Genomic DNA, 25,554 nt, shown 5'->3' on the forward strand with positions numbered 1-25,554 from the left:
GTGCCCCTGCCTTCACTCAGCCACTCCCTCCAGAGGTAACCAGAGGTAATTCCCTACTGCCCAGGCAGAGGGCTAGGGCTGGAAGGGGTCTAGATGGTCACTTAGTGGTTCCCCAAGCTGAGTGCTGATCGAAATCGTCTGGGAGAACTTTAAAAAGAAAAAGAGGACTTGAATCAGTGCGTGCTGGGGTGGTGTCTACGGATGAGTATTTTCAAACATTTCCCGGGTGATTCTGATCATCAGCCCATGCTCTGATCATCAGCCCCTGCTTCCAGCCAAGGACACTGGGGACCAGAGAGATGAGATGCCCTGGCCAAGGCCATTGGGCTGTAGCCAGAGCCAGCATCAGGTCCAAAGTGCAATCTCAGTAGCCAGTTCTCCGTGCTCTGTGTTTGCTCAGACTGCCACCCCTGCTCAGCGGGGCTCTGGAACCCAAGGAAGGCCTTTGACCATAGGCTGGGCTTGCAAAACCTTGGTAGGACCTTGCCCTAGGCTGGAAACCTCAGGGCTCCAGTCAGGGCTCATCCCCAAGAAGAAGCACTGCCATTCCCAAGGTATGGGGGCCTCTCCCCTGAAGGGCACTGCCAGGAGCCACCTCTTGTTCACAGGCCCACGTTAGGCCCCCCTCCCCGGGACAGGTTGCCTCTGCTCCACATGTGGTTCTGCAGATCACACCCAGGCTTGAGAAATGCGGTGACACGTGAGGTCCAAATTAAAGGTGATGGCAAGGACAGCTAAGTCCAAGAAATTGTGGCTCCTATTTAGGGGTGGTGGGCTAAGAGACAAGACACAGTACCCTTTCACCCTGGTGGGAATGAGAGACAAGACAAGACACAGTACCCTTTCACCCCGGTGGGTATTCTAAGTTGGGTTTGTTTGTTCATCAATTCATTCATTCAACAAATATTTATTGGGCTCCCAATAAATCATCTTACTGGTCCTTGGAGATCTGCTGTGAACAAGACAAACACAACCCACCTCTGTGGCCTGCACAACCCTGGAAGGTCACACACTGGAGCCCTATCACTTGACCTCTCCATGAATCCCATCATGTAGCCCCTCAACAGGGGACTGTTGTGTTATTACTGACAATAATGATGGTTTTAGACACGTATTATCCCATTTAATTTTCCCAACCATTCTCTCAAGTGGGGAAACTCAAACTTAGAGTTTTATGACCTTGCCCAGGGTCACACCATGAGTGATGAAATCTGAATTCAGCCCCAATTCTCTCTGATTCAAAGCTGGGGTTCTTGACGGCCACGTTGTACCACCTGGTACCCTTGCTTTTTGTCAGGGGCAAGTATAAGAAGAAGCCAGGTGACATGCGAAGCTTTATTTGCTCTAAAACTTGAGCGATTTCATGTGTCCTAAAGGAGGAGTTTTGTTTTTTCCTTCCCAGCATGAGCACTTGGCATGGTGTGTACTTCATTTGGTCTGGCCAACAGGCCACTCGGGAGCTGAATGAGGGGTTGTGACCGTGACCTGGGTATTCTCTTGGTTTAGATACCTTCTTGGTTGGCACATTCACTTGCTTGTCCTTCCCTTGGTCTTTCTTGCTTATAATGTATCCCTTTTTTAATTCTTAATTTTTTTTTTAAGACAGGATCTTGTCTGTCACCCAGGCTAGAGTGCAGTGGCACAAACCTAGCTTACTGCAGCCTCAAACTCCTGGGCTCAAGCAATTCTCCCACCTTAGCCTCCCAAATAGCCAAGACTACAGAGGTGTGCCACCATGCCTGGCAAATTTCTCTTTTTTCTTGTTGAAATGAGGTCTCATTATATTGCCCAGGTTGGTCTCAAACTCCTGGCCTCAAGCGATCCTCCTGCCTTGGCCTCCCAAAGTGCCAGGATTACAGGTGTGAGCCATCACACCTAGCCTAATGTATCATCTTATTAAATCAGATCAAATCCTTTTTGAAACAACTTAAAACTGAAATCACTTTAAAAAACCAAAGGGTGCAGGGCCACCCTCCCCAGGACCCTGGGGCCCAGGTGTCTTGGCAGCTGCCTTGGACTGGGCCAGAAGTTGTTTTCACCACTCTGTGGTAGGAAAAAGGGAGCAGAGTAGTGAGTTTTTAATAAAGCTAAATCTGGCTGGGTGCAGAGGCTTATGCCTGTAATCCCAGCACTTTGGGAGGCCGAGGCAAGTGGATCTCGAGGTCACGAGTTTGAGACCAGTCTGGGCAACATAGTGAAACCCCATCTCTAGTAAAAATATAAAAAATTAAGTGGTCATGGTGGAGGGTGCCTGTAATCCTAGCTACTCAGGAGGCTGAGGCAGGAGAATCGCTTGAACCTGGGAGGTGGAGGTTGCAGTGAGCTGAGATTGCGCCACTGCACTCCAGCCCGGGTGACAGTGTGAGACTCTGTATCAAAGAAAAAAATAAAAAATAAAGCTAAATCTAATTTAAGGTACCATTTTATAATCAGAGGTAGTCTTCCTTTTTTTTTTTTTTTTTGAGGAGGAGTTTCACTCTGTCGCCCAGGTTGAAGTGCAGTGGCGCAATCTCGGCTCATTGCAAGCTCCGCCTCCTGGGTGCACGCCATTCTCCTGCCTCAGTCTCCCGAGTAGCTGGGTCTACAGGTGCCCACCACCATGCCCAGCTAATTTTTATTTTTTTTTGTATTTTTAGTAGAGACGGGGTTTCCCGTGTTAGCCAGGATGGTCTCGATCTCCTGACCTTGTGATCCACCCGCCTCGGCCTCCCAAAGTGCTGGGATTACAGGCGTGAGCCACTGTGCCCGGCCCCTTTTTTTTAAGCATTAAAAATGCCCTTTTAGGAAATGATGTTTGCGGTAGAGGGCGGTGGTGATTGTTGCTTATATTGTTATTGTTTTTGTGTCCTTTCTGGGCAAAATAAAAAGTTGGCCTTGGTGTGTCCATTTCCTTTGTGGTTTTAATAGCTGGTGAAATCTGAACTCTGAAAATGACCACTAATTCAGGTGATTGATTTTTGCTGTTACTCCGAGCCCTGGGGTACCTGGGGCTGTCTGTCCTGGGAAGTGAGAGGGAGCCCCAGAGAGTCCTTTGCCCGCCTTCCATCAGAGACGCCCTCCTTTTTTATATATAGGATTAGATTTTTTGTATGATTTTGTTTGGAGATAAAAGGATACTCCTGCCAAAAGTTGAAAAGCTGTTCCTCTAGGATGTGTGTGTGGGGGAGTGGGGGAGGGAGGGAGTGGGGGGGGAGGGAGGAAGGGAAGGGTGGGAGGAAGGAAAGGAGGGAGGCAGGAAAGAAGGGAGGAAGGGAGGGAGGGAGGAAGAGAGGGAGGGTGGAAGAAGGAAGGAAGGAATGTGGTTACTTTGGTGGGACTGAGCCATGATGGATCTTCCACTTGGCGAGTATTTCTTACCTACTGTACTAGTCAGAGTTCTCCAGAGAAACAGATAATAGGATGTGTAAAGTCTACTTGGGTTTATAAGACCAGCCTTTGGTTGAAGACCTTCCCTGGGTCCTAGCAGACAGAAACCAGGAGAGACAGAGACATCTATATCCGGCTACATAGGGAGGTTATCTAACTCTCCGCCTGTTCTCTATCTCTATCTCTATCTGTCTGTCTGTCTGTCTGTCTATCTATCTGTCTACCTACCTACCTACCTATCTAATCTACCTACCTACCTATCTAATCTACCTACCTACCTACCTACCTACCTACCTACCTACCTACCTACCTACCTATCTAGTCTACCTACCTACCTACCTACCTGCCTGCCTGCCTGCCTGCCTGCCTGCCTAGAAAATCAAGAGATTTACTTTGAGAATTTGCTCACATGATTTTGGGGACTAGCAAGTCCAAAATCTGCAGGCTGTAGATTTAGGGAGAGCTGATGTTACAGTTTGAGTCTGAAGGCAGTCTGGAGGCAGAATTTCTTCCTTGAGAGAGACCCAATTTTTTTCTCATGAAGCCTTCAGCTGATTAAATGAGGTGTATGTACCCACGGTATACAGGTTAATCTACTTTATTCAGAGTCTACGGATTTAAATGTTAATCTCATTTAGAAAATCCCTTCATACATACATCTAAACTAGTGTTAGATCAAATATCTGGGTACTGTGGCTCATCCAGGCTGACCCATAAAATTAACCATCACACCTGTGCAAGCGCCTTTCCCTCCTGGGTGGTGTCCTAGGGATGACAGAGGAGGGGAAAGCCAGGTCTCTGCTTCAAGGACACAAAATTATGCATGCAAAAAAATTAAGAATGCTGCTCTGTCTGGAGTAGCCATTCTTCTATTCCTTTACTTTCTTAACAAACTTGCTTTCACTTAAAAAAAAATTAAGAACAAGACCATTTATATTTAAGTGCCAACTTATAAAAATGAAATGTAAAAAGGTATTTAGAGGTGACAAGGTAAGTGAGGGCTGGAGGATTCGGAGAGATTTCATGGTGTAGGGACTGAATAGAAGTTTCCAGAACACGGAGGTTTCAGATAAGTGAGGACACAGAAGTCTTCACAATCAGAGTGGGCATCACAGGACAATTCTACATCTATCTAGGACTCTTGAGTTTTTGAAGGGTTTCCATATGCATTGTTTGGTTTGCTGCTTGCAACAACTCTGTTATTTTAATTGAAGGTCTTAAAGCCCAGAGAAGTTAAGGGATTCCCCAGAGGCCACACAGCTTGCCAGTGGCAGGGGAAGGTCTTCCTCTTCCACAGCCTTCTCTCTCTTTCTCCCTTTGTGGAGCATAATGAAATCTACATGCACACATTCATGTAGATTTCATTATGTCCATGTAGAATTCATTTTAATTTCAAACGTTTCCTTCCCAGAGAAATCCTGTGAAACTATGAATATTGTTTTCTCCCTCTCTCCTTCTCCAGGTCTTATTTTCCTTCTTTACCATCCTGATTAACTCTATTTTTTGTTTGTTTTCTCTTCTTGCCCACTCCCAGACACGAATGCAGAGTTTGAGTCCAGATCCCAAAGCCCGGTACACAAGTATCTACGGAGCCCTCCAGAAAATCATGCGGACTGAAGGCTTCTGGAGGCCCTTGCGGGGCATCAACGTCATGGTCATGGGTGCAGGGCCGGCCCACGCCATGTATTTTGCCTGCTATGAAAACATGAAAAGGACTTTAAATGACGTTTTCCACCACCAAGGAAACAGCCACCTAGCCAACGGTATTTTGAACGCGTTTGTCTGGAGTTAGAAAGTTCTCTTCTTCAACACGTCCCTCCCCAGGGTGTTCCTCCCTGTGACCCAGCCGCCTCGACTTCGGCCCGCTTGCTCATGAATAAAGAACTCAGAGTTGTGTGTGCAACGCACACCCAGACACACGCACACACACGCGCGCGCGCACACACATGCTTTTTTCTGTTCCCCTCCGCTTTCTGAAGCCTGGGGAGACATCAGTGACAGAGGGGGTTTTGGTTTTATTGTTATACGGGTTTTCTTTTTTGTTATGGTTTTTTTGTTTTGTTTTTAAACATTCAAAAGCAATTAATGATCAGACATAGGAGAAACCCTGAATAGAAACAAAACTTTTGAATGCTGGATTCAAAAAAAAAAAAAGTTATCTGGACAGCTTCTTTGAGACTATTTAAAAACTGGTACAACAGGTCTCTACAACGCCAAGACTAACTAAGCTTTAAAAGGTCAAGAAGTTTTATGGCTGACAAAGGACTCGCGCAACGCAGAAGGCCTTTCCCACCTTAAGCTTCCGGGGATTTGCGAATTTTACCCCCATTCTCTTCTGTTTGTCTGAGCCCCATCTCTCTGCAAGCAAGGGCTGAAATCATTTTGTTTGGTTGTTTTGAGGGAGAGAGGCGGGGTGGGGGGTGCAAATCTTTCAGCAGCTCTTACATAAGGCATGTTTTATTGGGGAGGGCTGAGCTTTTATTTTCCTCTCTCTGGTGGGGTTGGCTTTTGTTGTTTTTTGTTTGGGTTTGGAATGGAAATATGGATAGCAGCATAAAGTACCTTTATTTTGACAAAATTCATTTTTTTCGACAATGGAGACATAGATATGACCAGCAATAACTTCTCCCCCTCTCTTTTTACTGTGCTCAAGAAGCATCTCTCCTCCCATTAGCCAACCTTGGTCATAAGCGTGCCTGGCTGGTTTGCAGATACTTGTTTTGCTTTGTAAAAATTGGCCATTAGTGCATTTATTGAGACGGTCACTAAAGAGCCATGCCCTGACCTACCCTTGATTCTATGACATTGGGGCCCTTTTGCTGAAACTGCCTTCTGTAAGGGTTTCTCTCCTTGAAAGAGATTTGACGGAATCCATTTGATGCCAAGTGCTGCCCTGCGCTGTTTCTGCAGTGTGTGGTTTATGCTGTGGTGATCTTGCTAGGAATGATTATAAGTGTGTGTGTGGTGGGGGAGTGGGTATTACATGCATTGCTGAAGAGTCATCCTGGTGTTCCTCATTCCTCCCACCTTCCCGTGGTCATTTTAATTACAGGGCAGTGTCACCGCAAAGGGAGGAAACTCAAAGCCAAAAACAAAATTCCAGGCCTGATTCTGGCTTTTGAGGTTCCTGGTTCTTGAAGCCAGGCCTGACCTGACTCTCAGATGGGGTCAGTCCTGTCGCTTTGCAGACTGACCCTGGAAATCTACCAAATGCAAATTCTCCTGATTTCCTCTTTTCTTGCCCAGTTTTTTCTTTTCTTTTTTTTTTTAAAGCCTGGATTTTAACCAGATTTGCTTTTTTCCCCCCTTCTCAGCTGTATATATGATGTTATCTCCTTTCAGGGCCCCAGCTTAAGGGCAAAGTGAGTTAATGTGTAGACACAGGCAAGGGACAAGAGAAAGTTAACACCTAGACAGTGGAAAAAGCCATGATGTGTGATTTCTGGGAACCACCAACACTTGGAGGTTTCGCTTTTTCCCAGGGGTTGACTACAAGAAAGAAAACAAGGTTTTTGCAAGATTAAAATGTGGGTGAATGTGCCTAAATTAACCACCCCCATTTTTATCATATTTCCACCATCACTTTAGGGTTTTAAGAGTCAATGCTTACCTGGGTGGAGCTGGTAGTACATTTTACTTCTTAGAAAGCTAAGTCCTGGGTTCCGTCTGATTTTAGGTTCCGGGAACTTCCTGAGAACACCCGATCGCAGAGGGTAATTTTCTGGAGTTTGTTTTGCAGGGATAGCTGGGAGTATGGCCACCCTGCTCCACGATGCGGTAATGAATCCAGCAGAAGGTAATGTCATGGTCCCAGGGAGGGGCAGTAGGGGATGCGCAAAGGGGCACAAAAAATGGTGGGGGAGTGGAGAGGACTGAAGGTGGGCAGGGAGGCTCCTAGTCTCCAGTCAGAGCAGACAGGAGAATTGAATTTTTTACTACGTTATCAAAGGCCTCAAGAAGGGACATGAACATTTGAGTTTTATGGTATTCCTGTGCTCAGAGCTACTCAAAGTGTGTTCTACAGACCAGCAGCATCAGACCTCTTGAGGGTGTTGGAAATGCTAATTCTGAGGCTAGGCGCAGTGGCTCACGCCTGTAATCCCAGCACTTTGGGAGGCCAAGGTGGGCAGATCACTTGAGGTCAGGAGTTCGAGACCAGCCTGGCCAACATGGAGAAACCCCATCTCTACTAAAAATACAAAAATTAGCCAAGTGTGGGGTGTGCACCTATAATCTCAGCTACTGGGGTGGCCGAGGCAGGAGAATCGCTTGAACCCAGCAAGCAGAGGTTGCAGTGCGCCAAGAGCATGCCACTGTACTCCAGCCTGGGTGACAGAGCCAGACTCCATCTCAAAAGGAAAAAAAAAAAAAAAAAAAGAAATGCTAATTCTGGCTGGCATGGTGGTTTAAAACTGTAATCCCAGCACTTTGAGAGGCCAAAGCAGGCAGCTCTCTTGAACCCAGGAGTTCAAGAGCAGCGTGGGCAGCATAATGAGACCCTGTCTCTACGAAAAATACAAAAATTAGCCAGGTGTGGTGGTGCGTGCCTGTAGTCCCAGCTGTTTGGGAGGCTGAGGCGGAAGAATTGCTTGAGTCTGGGAGGTTGAGGCTGCAGTGAGTCCATGATTGCACCACTGCACTCAGCCGGGATGACAGAGCAAGACTGTGCCTCAAAACAAAAAAGAAAACAAATGCTAATTCTCAGGCTCTACACAGAGCCTACTGGATCAGAATCCCTGGAGCTAGGGACCAGAATCTGTTTCCTGGTGACTCTGTTGCATGCTTTTGCACTATTCTAAAATCTATGTGTGCATACATACACACACTCACACACTCTCTTAGCCCTTGTTTAACACTTACTGATCCTAGACAAATGTATGGGGAACCCATCAGAGGCTATTAGGGCTAGTGTTCAATTTGACTGTTTTTAATATGAAAGATTATGGATTACATTTCAAACAGATGCGAACGTGGAGAGAATAGTATGATGAACCCCAATGTGTCCATCACTGTGCTTCAGAAATTAACATTGGGTCATTTTGTTTTAGCCATCTCTTTCCACATTATCTTCTTTTTGTTCTTTTAAAATTCGGGGGTATTATGAAGCGAGCCTCAGCTGAGCAGACCAGAGTCTGTTCCCTTTTTATATATCCTGCTGTCTTAGCCAGCTCGGGTCTGAATAGTGACTACGTTTTGGGCCTGGCACCAGGCAGGCCTTCAGCTGGGTCATTCTCTACCAGGTGATGGCTTTAGGTGAGCTGTGGAGCTCTTTTCACCTTTCTGCCTCATCTGAAAATAGTTCCTGGCCAGAAGGGAGAATTGGAGAGAAAAGTTTCAACATTTTAAGTCTTATGCTATGTTTGCCTATCTTTTGTCTTTTAAGGTGAAGCTATTAAATTTGCTCTCAGCTACCCCCCATGTTCTAGCAGATAAAGGACTTGGTCTGCCCTTCAGGGTTGTGATGGGGCAGGTTGGGAGGTGGGCGGGGAGTCTCTGTGGTCTGGGTACTGAGGTTGAGCCAATGGGCAGGTGAAGAAAATCACCTTCTCCATTCCCATTGATTTTTTTGTCGTGTGCTGCACAAGGCATGCTGGAAGGACACACATGTTTCCCCCTTTTTATTTACAAAGTAGAGAGCTGAGAAAGACAGTGCGTGTTCTGTTTTATTTTGTACACATTATCTTTCTCAAGAGATGTGATGCCCTTAAGTAAACTGACCTGCCTTCATGGCTTGTCCCGTAATGAATGTGTTCAAGACAGAGTGTTTTAGGGGCAGGAAAGAGGCATTCTTAGGTAAGTGGCGGTGGGGAGAGGAAACCCTTCTAGGAAGTAGTTCAATGAAAAACCTAAAAATGCCCAAATAAATATTCACTTACATATTGTATATCTTGGGCTGCTTTTTAGGGCAGTTCATTCAGGTCAGTAAACAGGTAGTTAACTTCGTGTAACCAAGCAAGGGTTTTGTTTGTCTTTTTTAAAGGAGAAAAAAGTGAGGTTCAAACTGTCTCTTTCTCCTTGTCATAACTATTGACTGACAGTCTTTATTTCTTTTAAAAGTAAGGAAAAGCACATTGTGTGTATTTATTTGGCAATACATGAGGCCATTAAAACCCTGAGCCTAAGGTACCACAGTTAGTCTCATTTGCCTCTTGTCCTGTGAACTCCAGTTAGAATGTCATTGAACTTGGGCAGACATAATTCTAGTGTCTATTTCAAACGCACTGTGTCACAGAAGCTAGAATTACCGCTAGAGGCACAAACCCCTGTGAATACACCAGGGGACACGCTTCCAGTAGATGTGCTGGGGAAGGAGGAGGGCAGGGGGACAGGGGACAGGATTCAGCTTGGTGGTGGGTCCTAAGGGTTCCTACCAGGGGCAGCCAGGATCTGGGAAATAGATCAGCGACTCTAGTCTGAAGTGACTGCCTGGTTTGAGGGCGGCCTTCAGCAAGATTCAGGCAGGAGAAACTTAAGGAAATAGCCACCTTCCAGGCATGAGTCCTGGAAATAGAAATGGATTATAACCCGGGTCTGCCAGGAGCTGGCCCTCCGCGGCTGCTCAGACTAGGGCTGTGTGTGCTGGCTCTCGCCTGTTTCCGGTGTCTAACTGGCTTGTTTCTCTTTATGGCTTGGCTTCATTCCGACCTGGGGTGGGGCCACCTCCAACCCACTGCCCACTGGCTATCCGTCTGGCCTACCCCACGGTTCCAACCACAGTGGTGAAGCAGCGCTTGCAGATGTACAACTCGCAGCACCGGTCAGCTCTCAGCTGCATCCGGACGGTGTGGAGGACCGAGGGGTTGGGGGCCTTCTACCGGAGCTACACCACGCAGCTGACCATGAACATCCCCTTCCAGTCCATCCACTTCATCACCTACGAGTTCCTGCAGGAGCAGGTCAATCCCCACCGGACCTACAACCCGCAGTCCCACATCATCTCAGGCGGGCTGGCCGGGGCTCTCGCCGCGGCCGCCACGACCCCCCTGGACGTATGTAAGACCCTTCTCAACACTCAGGAGAACGTGGCCCTCTCGCTGGCCAACATCAGCGGCCGGCTGTCGGGCATGGCCAATGCCTTCCGGACGGTGTACCAGCTCAACGGCCTGGCCGGCTACTTCAAAGGCATCCAGGCGCGTGTCATCTACCAGATGCCCTCCACCGCCATTTCTTGGTCTGTCTATGAGTTCTTCAAGTACTTCCTCACCAAGCGCCAGCTGGAAAATCGAGCTCCATACTAAAGGAACAGGCTGTGGGAAGGGATCATAGAATCTTTTCTTCTTAAAGTCATTCTCTGCCTGCATCCAGCCCCTTGCCCTCTCTTCACAGCTAGATCTTTTTTTTTTTTTTTTTGCAGGGTGCTGCCTATGGGCCCTCTGCTCCCCAATGCCTTAGAGAGAGGAGGGGACGGGATGGCCGCTCACCGGAAGGCTGTCTGCAGGGACATCCGAGGCGGTGGTGGACAGGAAAGACTTTGGAAGGGGAGTGAGAAATTGCTTTTTCTCTTCCTCCCCGGGCAGAATGTAGCTTTTCTGCTTCACTGTGGCAGCCTCCTCCCTGGATCCTTAGATCCCAGAGGAGGGAAGAAAATTTGCAGTGACTGAAAACAGTAAACAAAAAAAATTTTTTATGTATATAAAAGTTCCATTACACAGTACAAAATAGATGGATAATGTTTATCCTTTATTTTTCTATGTAGAAGTTTTTGAATTTGTGTGTGTGCTTATATGCGTGTCTACACCTAGTATTGCAGCTGGGACTCTCCAGCTGTTTTTGTTGTTCTTGTTTTGTTTTTAAATGAGAGGGTTGAATTCTTCCATCAGGTGAACGAAAAAGGCACCAAAGTAATAAATCACTGAATGTGACCTGCAGCTGTGTTTAGCCCCTCCAGATGGAAGTTTCACTTGAATGTAAAATAATAAAGTTTATATTTTGAATTTCTCTTTTGATGGGGGAAAAAAAGGTACGTTAAAAAAAAATGTCAAAATAATGATATGTCACTTGCAGCTACCTTTTTTTTTCTTTTAAATTCAATCAGCCACCTTCATGTGCCTTTTTCCTTTGTCTTTCCCCAAAATTCCAGGACCAGAGATCTGGCCCTGGCCCATTTTCTTTTGCTGTGTATACACCTGCATACATGCCGGGTGGCAGGATCTCGCCCGCTGGAGGGTGGTGGAGCCCAGCAGAATTAGGGTGACTGGACATAAACCTGCTGAGACCGCTTCCTCCCCTTGTGAGTGATGTGAATGCCTGCCTTCCCAGGCCAGCACTTAGAAGCCCTTGATAGGCAGCATTTGGCGGCTGGTGGCGCAGGTGTTTGGGGTAAATCCTGCCTTCATCCTAGGACTGACCTGCATCAGCCTTTTAACTCAGTCACTTCAGGTAACGTGATCTACGTGTGTTTTGACTGAATCTCATCTCCTGTGTTTCCCTGTGCAGTCTAGGGAAACATGTCTCCGGTCTTTGTCTGTCCCCCTGTCTTGTCCCAACCATTAATTCCAATGTCACAGCTTCTCATCGCATGTGACAAAAGCCAGGGCTATCTGCTAGGGCCCTGTGGCTGAGGTCTCACCTGAACCCTCATGCCCAAGTCAGAAGACCTCTCTCCAGAAGTCATTCTGCATCCTTGTCCGCTCTGTGTCACCCGAGAACACAGGCCTCGCAGCCTCACTTTCTGAAATGGTGTGTGCTGAGTCAGATTGCCGCCCAGAGAAAATACAAGCCCGTTTTCCCTAACTGTGCCATTTGTTGCTCTGCCACTCTGCCGTGCAAGGGGATACTGATGAGACGAGCTGCACTGTCTCCGATTTGGAGCCCTCACCAGAGCTTGTCTTTGAAAATAAGCAGGAAGCTCATGTGTGTTTGCATTTCAGTGAGCCAGGTCCTGACCTGCCGCCACCCACCACGGTCAGTGTGGTGCATCTCACCGAGGAGGTGCAGGCCTGGATTCTTTTGAGTGGTGCTACTGCCTAGGAAGTAACTGCCTAGGAAGTAATACGTGGAGAATTTCCATCCTGGGACCATGCACACAGTGCCTTGGGGCGTAGATTTTGCCCTAATAGCGATGAGGAATTTTATCAGTCAGTTGACTTACTTTTTCAGATCAGGGATGGGAAAGAGTCAAACTGAGTACCTCCCACGTGTACCCTGTCAACAGCCCCTTGAAGCTGGGTTGTGGGGCTTGGCTGCTGTCCGGTCCCATCTGGGGGTTAATACCTCCTCTCTGCTCTGCCCCCTACACCCCAAAACCAGTTGCAGCCTCAGTCCACATGAGGATGCAGAAAGCCGTAGAGTCCACGATGCTGCTGAAAATGTTTACATCTGTGCTTTCAACCTGCCTTGGGTTTGTGTTAAATGGTGTTAAATTCTGCAAATGGAGGGGAAAAAATCAAATTATAAATTTCAAAGTAGAATTTAAAGCAAATTGTAAAAAGTTTATCCTACCACCTCTTTTGGTCCACTTAAGATATGCCACACTGAAGCAAGGTATTTCCTACTGGATTTTGGTTTCACTGGTGTTTAGAAAAGAAACTTGATTTCTCTAGGAGCACTCCTTTGGTTAGGGGAATGCAAGAAGGAGAGGTGAAGGCCGAGTGTGGTGGCTCACGCCTGTAATCCCAGCACTTTGGGGAGGCTGAGGCAGGCGGATCACTTGAGGCCAGCAGTTTGAGACCAGCCTGGCCAACATGGTGAAACCCCATCTCTACTAAAAATACAAAAAATTAGCTGGGCATGGTGGCAGGCATCTGTAATCCCAGTTACTTGGGAGACTGAGGCAAGAGAATTGCTTGAACCCAGGAGATGGAGGTTGCAGTGAGCTGAGATTATGCCACTGCACTTCAGCCTGGGTGACAGAGTGAGACTCTGTCTCAAAAAAATAAATGAATAAATTAAAAAAAAAAAAAAAAAAAAAAAAAAAAACAGAAGAAAAGGCGAAAACCGGAAGCTGGAGCTCTGTGGGCCCGGATTGCAGGCCCCTCCCTGTGTGATGAGGGATGGGTCAGCTGGGGGAACCACATGGCCAGCCTGCATGCCTGGTCATCAGGAGGTTGAGGAAAGCCTTGAAAGTTGTGAAGCACTAAGCAGATACAAGTGTTCATTAATTTTGTAGAAATGAACTTTCCTCTATGGCCTTTATCTCCAACGTTGGTGTTGTTGCCCCATGCAGACTGCAGTTTGATTTTTGATTGTGACTTTGACATTGCAAAGTGCGAAATAGTAAGTGGCCTCCCCACCCCGCCATCCCACCCTGGTGACCAACTCAGTATAATCATGGCACGTACTCAGTCATTGGTGTCTTTGGAGTGACCTCGGCAGCCAGTCAGTGTCACCTGGGTACAGGACCCATACTTTTATGTGGTATGTGTGTGAGTAGCTCTTCTGCCCAAACCATGATTTGAGGTTCAACTACCTGTAGATTAAAGCTTTATACAATAAACTGATATTTTCCAAATGGGTGAAATCTTTCCCTCATGATATGTTTTCTTAACTTTGCATTGAATCTATTTACTGGGTTACATTCTATGTGTAGTTTGTTTTTTTCATTTTTTTCTTTTAAAATGCTCATGTCTTATTCCAAGCATCTTCCTCCAAAGTCCCCATAAAGCTGCATCTCCAACACATTGTTATGCCAATAAGGTTTTATTTAACTTTATTTAAGGATGATTGTGTCTTCGAATGACAAATGTATGTACTGCTGCTTCCTCCCTGCAAGACGCACAATGTATGTTTTAAGGGTGAGCAAGTGTTATTTCTTAAATTTCTCAAATGCCTGTAGTAACTGTTGTTTATGCCTCTCAACTGTTGCCAGCTCTTTGAAGAAGGGGAGAATTGTGTGTTTTTGTGTGGGGATGTTTCTGATATGCTGCTACAGTTACAACACTGGAGCTAGAGAAAATAAAGTACTGATCTTCGAAGTGTTGTGGGCTCTGTGGTGGGAATCCTGAAATGAGAGGGGAGTGGATGGCAAGAGGGGATGTCCTTCACGGGGTCTATGCCTGTTCCTCTTGAGCACTAAGGACCAAGGTCTGCAGCTTTGGTAGGAACTGCCCCTGCAACCCCATTTCCCCAGGGCAAGCAGATTGATGGTGGTGTTTGCGTTGTCTTGCTGGGCAGGAGCGGGAGCCCTCCCACTGGCGTGGCTCACCATGCTGGGGAGGGTGGCACTTTTCTTTCTCATCGTGAGAGCCTGGATGTGGCAGGCTGCAAGTGGTTCTTTGGAACATGCTGTACTCAAGCCTATTTTCTCTGTCTTAAACCTCAGCTTAAGCCAGAGAACGTGACCTCTTTTGGAGGTGGGAGGAGGGAAGGTTTGGACCCCCTTGAGAAGCCAGGGATGACTCTGGCTCTTCCCACAATTTTGAAAGTCTGAGCACCCACCTTCAGTATGACCACTGGAGCCCTTTGGCCTGCCAGGATGCAGGGTCAGAATTGAGGTCAGGCCTGAGCTGGCCAATGCAGGGGTGCCCAGAGGTGGGAAGGGGTGATGGTTAGTGGATGGTGAACGCTGGGATAAACTCCCTGTTTTGTGATTTACCTATGGCCAGTGCTGTGCTACTCCAACTTGTGGTTGCTTCCCCTCCTCTGGGGTGGGCGGCACAGATGGTCTGCTTCCAGTAGCTACGGATTCATTCAACAGATATCCTCCCTTTCCCTCCACCGCAGAATCAATCAGCCAACAAATTGGCTGTGCCTCCCGTGAGCAGAGCCTCATGCAGGTGCTGGGGACAGAGTGAAGTGTAAGATGTTGTCCCTGTCTTCGAAGGCCTTACAGCCTAGTAGAAGAGTACAAGGGGAGATGCAGACTCCTTAAGACAATCAGATCTTGACCTACCGAGATGGTAGCAAAGTCAGCCATGGAAGCAAAACAGTAGCTTTGTGCCCATTAGACCAAGCTCCATGAGACAGTGGCCTTGTCTGTTTTATTTGCTTCTTTATCCCCAGCCAGTGGTGTGCTGGTGCTGGCACTGCACTGGCTCTCTAGGTCGTACAGCGCACATTCCTTCCCAGCTCCACATTCTGTATTACCACGTTGGTAGCTTGAAATCGGCAACAGTGGGAATATTTACACCACAGAAATCGTCAAGCACTACTTATCAAGGCCTTTGCTTTTCCAAGGGCTAGTTTACCAGCATACCACTGCTGGTACATAGCACAGTGCTTGGTATGTGCTAGGTGTCTGGTGAAGATTTGCTGAGAGGAAGATACGAAAAGTAGAACCCAGCATCAACCTGGGGGGCCCTTCTGTGGTACCCCTCTTAGTTTGCCACCTGCCTCCTCATGGGGGCATCTTTCTATCTTTCTATCACTCAGGAGCCCTCTCCAGCATGACCACATTCAAATTCCAGCCCTAAAAAGACCATGAAAGGAAGGTATACCCTTTCCTCTGGGGACAAGGTCTCCTTACTGAGTCCCATGTTTTCTAGTTTTCAGCTACCTCTTCCAGGAGAGACCTCTGCTCCTATCCAAGGAAGGGCCTTAGTGTGACAAACATCTCAGAGAAGAAGTAATGAGCCTAGTCTTGTACAAGAGAGACACACAGCCAACTGGGCAGATGTGGAGGTGGGTTATGATTGCTTACAAGGGAACGAAGAATTGCGTCTGGTCTAAGTCTGAACGCAGTGAGTGGCCTAAGAGAAATAAGAGCAATTAGGGAGAAAAGAGTTTGGTTTGCATCCATAAGGGCTTTGTAGGAGACACCCTCATGGTAAGTAAGCTGCACATGAGAGCTTTGACTGCCATTGTAAGAAGTTTGACCTTTAAGCAGTAGGTAATGGGGAGTCACCAAGAGTCTTTGAGCAGGGGACACTGTGATTGGAGCTTGGTTCTAGGGAAACTCATCTGGCTAAAGTGTACGGGACTGAGTTATGAACAAATATGGAGGGGACCAGGAGATGGTCAGTTCTGTGTCACAGTGAAATTGTCCAGAAGAGGGATGACTAAGAGAAAGGTGAGGGAGTCTGGAATAGAATGAGTGGGACTGGATCGATGTGAGTGTAGAGGTGAAGTCAACAGAGACCTGGGGGTACAGGACTCTAGGTCATGCTGAGAACAGGCTGGGCTGTCTGAGAGGAGTAGGAAGACCTGGCGGAGAGAACTAATACATGGTGGCAGAGAAGATTCCTCATCTCAAGTCCATGGGTCTCTCCTTAGTCCTCCTCCTCTTTGGGCATGTAAAACTCATCTCAAATCCATGGGTTTTCTCCTTAGTCCTGCTCCTTCTTGGCGTAGATGCCTGGTCTCCAAGTCCATGAGTCTGTCTTTAGTCCTCCTCCTCCTTGGGCATAGACGCCACATCTCTTAAGTCCATGGGTCCCTCCCTAGTCTTTCTCCTTGAGCATGCACAACACTTGAGGGCTCTCTCTTTAGCTCCCCTACTTGACTTCCATTTCCCTGCTTCCTCCTGGTCTCCCACCTCTGTGAGTACCTTCTCTGGCCCCTCACCAACTTCAGCTCCTTTCTGGGCCACCTAAGTGTGGCTGCTTGGAAAGGTTCTGCTGCTGGGGATCCTGTCTCTGCACACCCCCTTGGTGCTGATCTGCCCTCCTCTGGGAAGATAATTCTTAGATGTGGGGCTGTAGCACCCCGATTCTTCTCCTGAACTCCAGATTTAAATGTCCAGTGGCCTGCTGGAGATCTCCTGGATCTCAACTTGTCCCCCATTCTCAAGAGACTGTCCTCCCTTGCTGCCAGAGGCTCACCATGTTACTCAGTTGCTCAAGACCTTCAAGGGCTCCTCACTGCTGATTGAATTTAATAGGCTTTCCTGCATATGGCAGTTCCCAGTTTAGCTTCGTGTTTAAGGTAATGACCAGAGAGAAACAGAATAGGTCAGCAGGATGGTTGTGTAAGACCCTGAGGTCTTAATGTCCTTAACAGGCTGGTGCTGTGTTCTTTCCAGAACTTTCTTCCTATTGGAATGTCTTCCTCCCTCTCCTGCCACCTCCTCTCTGCTCATTCAAGTCCCATTTTTCAGGCTGTCTTGAAGATAGCATTTACTACCTCACTGTGGAGCTCCTACTAATTTGCCTATCTATGTGATCTCCCTCTCCTCTTTGTCAGTATCTACAGCCTCTTTGACAAGCCTCCAACCTTCCATGGCTGATCTCACTTTGCATTTTTGCTGCCTTCTGCCCAGAATTATGTGCCCAGTGAAGGCAGAGACTGATTTATTCACTCCTGTTTTCTCCATAGCCCTCCAGCCTACTGTTTCCCACATTCTGTATAAGAGTGACAGTCATTGTTCATTATATGTAACAAACTTTTGTTGTCCTGTTGAGTTTGAAACTCCTGTGGACATCCAGATGGAGACCCCCAGAGGGAAATGCAATATTGGTGGTCAGGAGAAAGACTGGAACTGGAACAAAGGACCTGGCAAATAGGTCAAGGGATGTGATAGCCAAAGCCATGGGCAGAGGAGAGTCCCTAGGGAGAAAAAGAATATCGTGGAAGGCTTATATGTAATAGTGAAGAGAGAAATGGGAACCAGGAGAGGCTGGAGTGGTCAGAGAGTTATGAAGTAGCCAAGAGCTCTGTGAGGCTTTTACAAAGGAGGGGTAGTCATCAGTTCTACAAGCTTAGGTGTGAAATATAAGCAACTAAAGCCATTTAGAAAACAACAACAACAACAACAACAACAACCCTACTTTGTCTTTCCTTGCTCTTGTCTTCTTTGTTCCTGGTTTGTTTTTCCCTACCCTTACTCTCTTGCCTTTTTGGATTCCCCTTTAAATGTCACCTTCACCAAGTTCAGCTGCTTCCACCCCTGCCCTTCCCCTGACCCCCCGCACCTAGCACCATTCCTACTGTATCTAGCATAGTATTTCAAGGCTACCTAAAGGCAGTAATTAGACAGACACTCAAAACTGCACATCCCAGGCTTGTTCATGAACATGAAAAGTTGGAAAACAAACTAGATATCTATCAAGAAGTGAAATGATTTATAGACCATCCTGGCTGTCCTGGTATTTTTGTAGAAAAGAAATTTCATTAAGGGTTCCCAGCAATCTTGGAATCTGTATTCCCAATACATTTATCAAATTTAGGATGCTTCTGAGCTTCCCCATTTCTCTGGCCTTGTCTCCTAAAGGTAATGTTACTTTGATAAACACGTGACCTCTCTTTTGTGAAGCCACGGATATAACACAATTCCAGACTTCCAGGTTCCTGTTGCCATATCTTCTCTAAGAAGCTCTTCTTTGCTTATGCTCATATTTACCTATGGTAGCTTTGATGTTTCATTTTCCATAGTAAGTGAGACTCAGGGCAGAGCCCCCAGCACTACTGCTAAGAGGACACGAGGGCCACTTTAGCAGAGACAGACAGCCCAACCCCTGTCCACTGTCATCAGAAACTCGTCTGTGACAAGAAAAAGCATAAATCAAAATCATACCAGTGATGTTTTAGTCTTCAACCTGAGGCAGTTGAAGCTTGGGTATCGCCTTGGAGTCCTTGTGTATTTCTATTGTTGTCGAGTACTCTCAGTGTTGAAAGGGCACCCGACTACAACCTCATGAAGCCCAGAGCTACAGAAAGAGGGATTGTTGACATCTGACTTCTTCATTATTGTCATGCTGGCCCTTGGGGTGGCTGCCTTTAAGGGAAGAGGGGGTTTAAAAAGAACAAAGGGAGATATGTACCAGGGGTGTTTGTCCTCATCAGTATGTGAGTTCATGGAAGGAGTTCTTGCTGCTTGCTGAACAGTGAAAATATTCTCTTGATGGACACCTTTAGCTTGGGTTGACAGGTGACAAATATATATCCCAAGATTTCTACATTGAGCCTAATGCAACGAGCTAGTGAAATATACCAGCACATCCTCAATCTTTCCCTGATTGTGTCTGTGTAAAGTTTAGAATAAATAATGTGTGTATTAGTTCATTCTTGCACTGCTATAAAGAAATACCTGAGACTGGTAACTTATAAAGAAAAGAGGTTTAATTGGCTCACAGTTCCACGGGCTGTACAGGAAGCACAGCCAGGGAGGCCTCAGGAAAGCTATAATCATGGCAAAAGGTGAAGAGGAAACAGGCTTGTCTTACATGACCAGAGCAGGTGAAAGAAAGAACGAGGTGGGAGGCACTACACACTTTTAATCAACCAGATCTCGTGATAACTCACTATCATGAGAACAGCACCAAAAGGGAAATCTTCCCCTATGATCCAGTCATCTACCACCAGGCCCCACTTCCAACATTGAGGATTACAATTTGACATGATATTTGGATGGGAACACAAATCCAAATCAAGTCTTTTTTTTCTCTTTTTTGTTTTTTTTGAGATGGAGTCTCACTCTGTTGCCTAGGCGGGAGTACAGTGGCATGATCTCGGCTCACTGCAACCTCTGCCTCCCGGGTTCAAGTGATTCTCCTGCCTCAGCCTCCCAAGTAGCTGGGACTACAGGCATGTGCCAGCATGCCCGGCTAATTTTTGTATTTTTAGTAGAGATGGGGTTTCACCATGTTGATCAGGTTGGTCTGGAACTCCTGACCTCAAATGATCCTCCCGCCTCAGCCTCCCAAAGTGCTGGGATTACAGGTATGAGCCACCCCGCCCAGTCCCAAATCATATCAATGAGCAAATTTTAATGTTAATAATTATGGATATTCATAATGTCTTCTGTCTGTAGCTCTGGGCTTCATGAGACTTCAATGGGAGCTGCTTTCTATTAGCACTGTCAACATTAAGAGTCCTTGACTGCAGCAGAAAAACCTGAGGACCCAAGGCCAATGCCCAAGCTTCAGCGGCTTTGGTCTAAGACTACAAAACATCACCAGCCTGGAAACTGGTAATAGCTACGTGCTAGGAGCTTCCTTGGGATTTTGCGTAGTCTCTAGCACATCCAGTGATCCATTCAGGGTTTCATGTATATCCATAACAATGGAACTTCATGGTCATTTCACAATTTTTAGGTAGGGTCCAAGGTCTGAGGGCAAATTGTCCTGCATGAATCCCTCTCACATTTCCCCTCAAGGTCACGAATGAGTAAAATCTGGGTAATTACACATGAAGGGGGTCATGGTTAATGAGACTGAGAGGCAGTCACAGTGGGAACAGCAGCCAGGAGAAAAGAATGTTCTAGATGGAAAGAATGAACCAAACCCTGGGCCTATTATTCATCATGGTAGAAAAACTTCCTTTACACAGAATGGAGCATGAAGTTCTAAGCCTCCTGGTGTTCCAATGAGCTTGGGTTGCCAAGAGCAGTCATTTAACAAATGTCCTTAGACTCCTACTGTCACACTTAATCTGATTCAGCTTCCTATTTTGAAGAGATGATTTTGGCTGATTTTGACTTCCATCAAAATCTTTGTTTCTTGATGCTCTCTTGAATGTCCACCTTGGCTTCTATGAGTCTTTTGTTTTTAAGATCAGCAAGTTCCTCAAAGTCACTAAACTGGTTGAGTGATCTTGGGTGATTTTGCATATATCACTTAATCTCTCTGGTCTGCAGTTTCCTCAGCTGCAAAATGAAAGGGTTGGGCCAGATGACGTGTAATAATAGCTCCTCTGGCTTCACTAGCCTGTAATAATGTCCACAGAGTACAGGCTCTATCTAGCCTCTCAGTCTATGATTAAAATATGATTACATGCTTTTTAGATGAAATTAGAAGGAAAATCTCACAGGACTTTTAACTTACCTACCATAAAGAATCATTCATTATCATTTTGCTTTACTTCTTCTCACTTCCCACTTCCTAAACTACTCTACAAATAAAGACTAAAATCCAGGAACGTGATATAGGAGAATGATGGATGTGACTATTTCACATCCTTTTCTTTAATATGTTTTTTAATTGCTACATTTCTGTGCCCTTGCAAGTAAATAATTTATTTACCTATATATCTATTTGAACTCAGAGTGAGTACTGTTGGTTTCTGGTGCAGTCCAAGCCCTCCAGCTCAGTGCTTGAAACAAAATGGGTCTTATTGTGTGCCAGCAGCTCATGGAATGTGATGCCCTTATTTTCCCACAGTCCTTTACTATAGGAAGGCACAGTGTATATTTTTCTTTCTTTCTTTTTTTTTTTTTTTGAGACAGAATCTCGTTCTGTTGCCAGGCTGGAGTGCAGTGGCACAATCTTGGTTCACTGCAAATCTCCTGCCTCAACCTCCTGAGTACTCCTGAGTAGCTGGGACTACAGGTGCATGCCACCATGTCCAGCTAATTTTTGTATTTTTAGTAGAGACGGAGTTTCACCATGTTGGCCAGGATGGTCTCAATCTCTTGACCTCGTGATCCGCCTGCCTTGGCCCGGCCTCCAAGATGTTTTTTATTGTAGGGTCTATATGTCTCAAACTTCTTAAAAAAATAGACTTTATTGGCCTGCAGTCTTTCTTTCCTCCTTCCTGGTAGCCCCTGGCAACTACTGATCGTTTTATTGTTTCGATTGTTTGGCCTTTTCCAGACTGTCAGGTAGTTGGAAACATACAATATGTATGTAGCCTTTTCAGATAGGCTTAACTTAGTAACATGCATTTAAAATTCCTCCATGTCCTTTCATGGCTTGATAGCTTATTTCTTTTTGGTGTTGAATAATGTTCCCTGGTCTGGATGTACTCCAGGTATTCATTCGCCTACTGAAGGACATCTTGGTTGCTTTCGAGTTTTGACAATTACAAATGAAGCTGCTATAAACATCCATGTGTAGCTCCTATGTGGGCACAGATTCTCAACTCCTTTGGGAGATACTAAGGAGGGCAATTGCTGGATCATAGGTAAGAGTGTGCTTAGCTTTGTAAGAAACTGCTGGGCTGGGTACAGTGGCTCATACATGTAATTGTAGCATTTTGGGAGGCCACGGCAGGCGAATTGCCTGAGAGACCAGCCTGGGCAACATGGCCAAACCCTGTCTCTATTAAAAATATTAAAAATTAGCCAGGCATGGTGGTGCACGCCTGTAATCCCAGCTACTTGGGAGACTGAGGCATGAGAATTGCTTGAACCTGGGAGGCGGGGGTTGCAGTGAGCCGAGATTGCGCCACTGCACTCCAGCCTGGGTGATAGAGTAAGACTCTGTCTCAAACAAACAAACAAAAAACCAAACCTGCCAAAACTGTCTTCCAAAATGACCGTGTCATTTTGTTTTCCCATCAATAGTTCCTGTTGTTCCACATCCTCGCCAGCATTTGGTATCATCGGTATTCTGGATTGTGGCCATCTAATAGGTTTGTACTGGGATCTCATTATTCTATTTGTATTTCCCTGAGGACATATGATGTGCAGCGTCTGTTCATATGTGTATTTGCCACATGTACGTCTTCATCATGAGGTGTCTGCTAAAGTCTTTGGCCCATTTTTTTTTTTTTTTTTTTTTTTTTAGTGGTTTCATAGTGGACTTTATTGGGAAAAGTTAGTGTAAAAAACATTCAAATTTGTAAAATTTATATAAGATGGTAAGTTACGCCTTATAGTTACAGTAATCACTATAGTAATCACAAATAAGGTAAAGTCTAAATTACGGTTTGGCCCATTTTTTAATTGGGTTGTTTGTTCTCTTACTGTTGAGTTTTAAAGGTTCTTTGTATATTTTGGATAGTAGTCCTTTATCAAATATGTTTTTGCAAATATTTTCTCCCAGTCTATGGCTTGGTTTTCATTCTCTTAACAGTGTCTTTTTCAGAACAGAAATTTTTATTTCAATAAAGTCCAGCTTATCATTTCTTTCTTGGATCCTGCCTTTGATCTGCAGAATGGATGTTGTAGTTACAGGCATAAAATATTAATTTTATCTAAAAAGGCATTGCCAGCCCCAAGGTCATCTACATTTTCTTCTATGTCATCTTCTAGGAATGTTGTAGTTTTTCATATTATGTTTAGGACTGTGATCCATTTTGAGTTAATTTTTGTAAAGGGCATAAGGTCTGTGACTAGATTGATTTTTTTTTTTTTTTTAGCTTGTGGATGTCCAGTTGTTCCAGCACCATTTGTTGAAAACGCTGTATTTTTTTTTCTATTATATTGCCTTTGCTCCTTTATCTGAGATCAGTTGGCTATAGAGTCATACCTCAAAGATATGGCAGGTTTGATTCCAGGCCACCATAATCAAGCAAATATTGCAATAAAGTGAGGGAAACAAATTTTTTGGTTTCCCAGTACATATAAAAGGTATATTTATACTATACTGTGGTCTATTAAGTGTACAATAATAGCATGATGTCTAAAAACAATGTACACCCCTTAATTAAAAATATTTTATTGCTAAAAGTGTTAGTAATCATCTGAGTCTTCAGGGAGTCATAATCTTTTTGGAGGTGAAAAGTCTTGCTTTCATACCGATGGCTGCCGATTAATCAGGGTGGTGGTTGCTGAGGATTGGGATGGCTGTGTCAATTTCTAAAAAAAAAAAAAAAAAAAAAAGACAACAATAGAGTTTGCTGCATCAATTGACTCTTCCTTTCATGAAAGATTTCTCTGCAGTAGGCAATGCTGTTTGATACCATTTACCCACAGGCAGAACTTCTTTCATAATTGGGGTCAGTTCTCTCAAATCCTGCTGCTGCCTTATCAACTAAGTTTGTGTAAGATATCTAAATTCTTTGTTTTTATTTCAACAGTGTTCACAGCATCTTTAACAGGAGTAGAATTCCATATCAAGAAACCACTTCCTTTGCTCATACATAAGAAGCAACTTCTTGGCTGGGCATGGTGGCTATATGAAATCATTTTTAACCAATATTTTATAGGCATATATAAGTGACCAATTTTGACAGTACTGGGAAGTTTAGGATTTCTCACAAACTAACAGCTACTGAATAGAAAAGATCAAAATAGGCCGGACACAGTGGCTTCCACCTGTAATCCCAGCACTTTGGGAGGCTGAGGTGGGTGGATCATGAGGTCAGGAGATGGAGACCCATCCTGGCTCACATGGTGAAACCCCGTCTCTACTAAAAATACAAAAAATTAGCTGGATGTGGTGGCACATGCCTGTAGTCCCAGCTACTTGGGAGGCTGAGGCAGGAGAATCTCTCGAACCTACCTGGGAGGCAGAGGTTGCAGTGAGCTGAGATCACACCATTGCACTCCAGCCTGGGCGACAGAGTGAGACTCCGTCTGAAAAAACAAAACAAAACAAAACAAAACAAAACAAAACAAAACAAACAGAAGCAACTTCTCATCCAGTAAAGTTTTTTCATGAGATTGCTGCAATTCAGTTACATCTTTAGGCTCCACTTCCAATTTTAGCTCTCTTGCTGTTTCCATTATCTCTGCAGTGACTTCCTCCACTGAAGTCTTGAACCCCTGAAGGTCATCCCTGGGAGTGGAATCAACTTCTTCCAAATTCCTGTTCATATTGACATTTTGAACTCTTTTCATGAATCCTAAATGTTCTCAATGGTATTTAGAATGGCGAATCCTTTCCAGAAGGCTTTCAATTTACTTTGCCCAGATCCATCAGAGGAATTACTATCTATAGCAATTGTAGCCTTATGAAATGTATTTCTTAAATAATAAGACTTGAAAAAATGAAATTACACCTTAACCCATGGGCTGCAGAATGGATGTTGTAGTAACAGGCATAAAATATTAATATTCTTGTACACCTCCATCAGAGCTTTTGGGTGACTAGGTGCATTGTCAATGAGCAGTAATAGTTTGAAATAAATCTTTTTTTTTCCTGAGCAGTAGATCTCAACAGTGGGCTTAAAACCTTCAGTAAACCATGCTGTAAACAGATGTGCTATCATTCAGGCTTTGTTGTCCCATGTATAGAGCACAGGCAGAGTAGATGTAGCATAATTCTTAAGGACCCTAGAATTTTTGGAATTATAAATGAGCATTGACTTCAACTTAAAGACACCAGCTGCGTTAGCTCCTAACAAGAAAGTCAGGCTGTCTTTTGAAGGCTTTGAAGGCAGGCATTGACTCTCCTCTCTAGCTTTGAAAGTCCTAGATGGCATCTTCTGCCACAAGAAGGCTGTTTCATCTACATTGAAAATCTGCTGTGTAGTGTAGCAGCCTTCATCAATTATCTTAGCTAGATCTTCTGGATAACTTGCTGCAGCTTCTACATCAACACTGGTTACTTTATCTTGCCCTTTTATGTTATGAAGATGGCTTCTTCTCTAAACCCCAGGAATCAACCTCTGCTAGCTTTAAGCTTTTCTTCTGCAGCTTCCCCACAATTTTAAGTCTTCATAAAATGGAAGAGGGTTACAGCCTTGCTCTGGATTAAGCTTTGATTTGCG

The 25,554-nt window shown here is 45.3% G+C and overlaps 1 protein-coding gene across 3 annotated transcripts in view; it reads left to right on the forward strand.

Annotated features, from left to right (window-relative positions):
- SLC25A37 (solute carrier family 25 member 37) overlaps window positions 1-14,279 on the forward strand; it is a 48,526-nt gene extending 34,247 nt beyond the window's left edge. The window contains exons 2-4 of one of the 3 annotated variants that reach the window (XM_010357048.2): window positions 4,901-5,129; window positions 7,106-7,162; window positions 10,084-11,300. In XM_010357048.2, coding sequence (XP_010355350.1) covers window positions 4,901-5,129; window positions 7,106-7,162; window positions 10,084-10,604 — 807 coding nt within the window. In that variant the 3' untranslated portion in view covers window positions 10,605-11,300. Of the gene's footprint in view, window positions 1-4,900; window positions 5,604-7,105; window positions 7,163-10,083 lie in introns of all 3 variants that reach the window. The other 2 variants (XM_030937345.1, XM_030937344.1) reach the window with 2 other exon arrangements.
- The last annotated feature ends 11,275 nt before the right edge of the window (window positions 14,280-25,554 follow it).

Source organism: Rhinopithecus roxellana, chromosome 9 (assembly GCF_007565055.1).
Source record: "Rhinopithecus roxellana isolate Shanxi Qingling chromosome 9, ASM756505v1, whole genome shotgun sequence".
Classification (NCBI taxonomy): Eukaryota; Metazoa; Chordata; class Mammalia; order Primates; family Cercopithecidae; genus Rhinopithecus; species Rhinopithecus roxellana.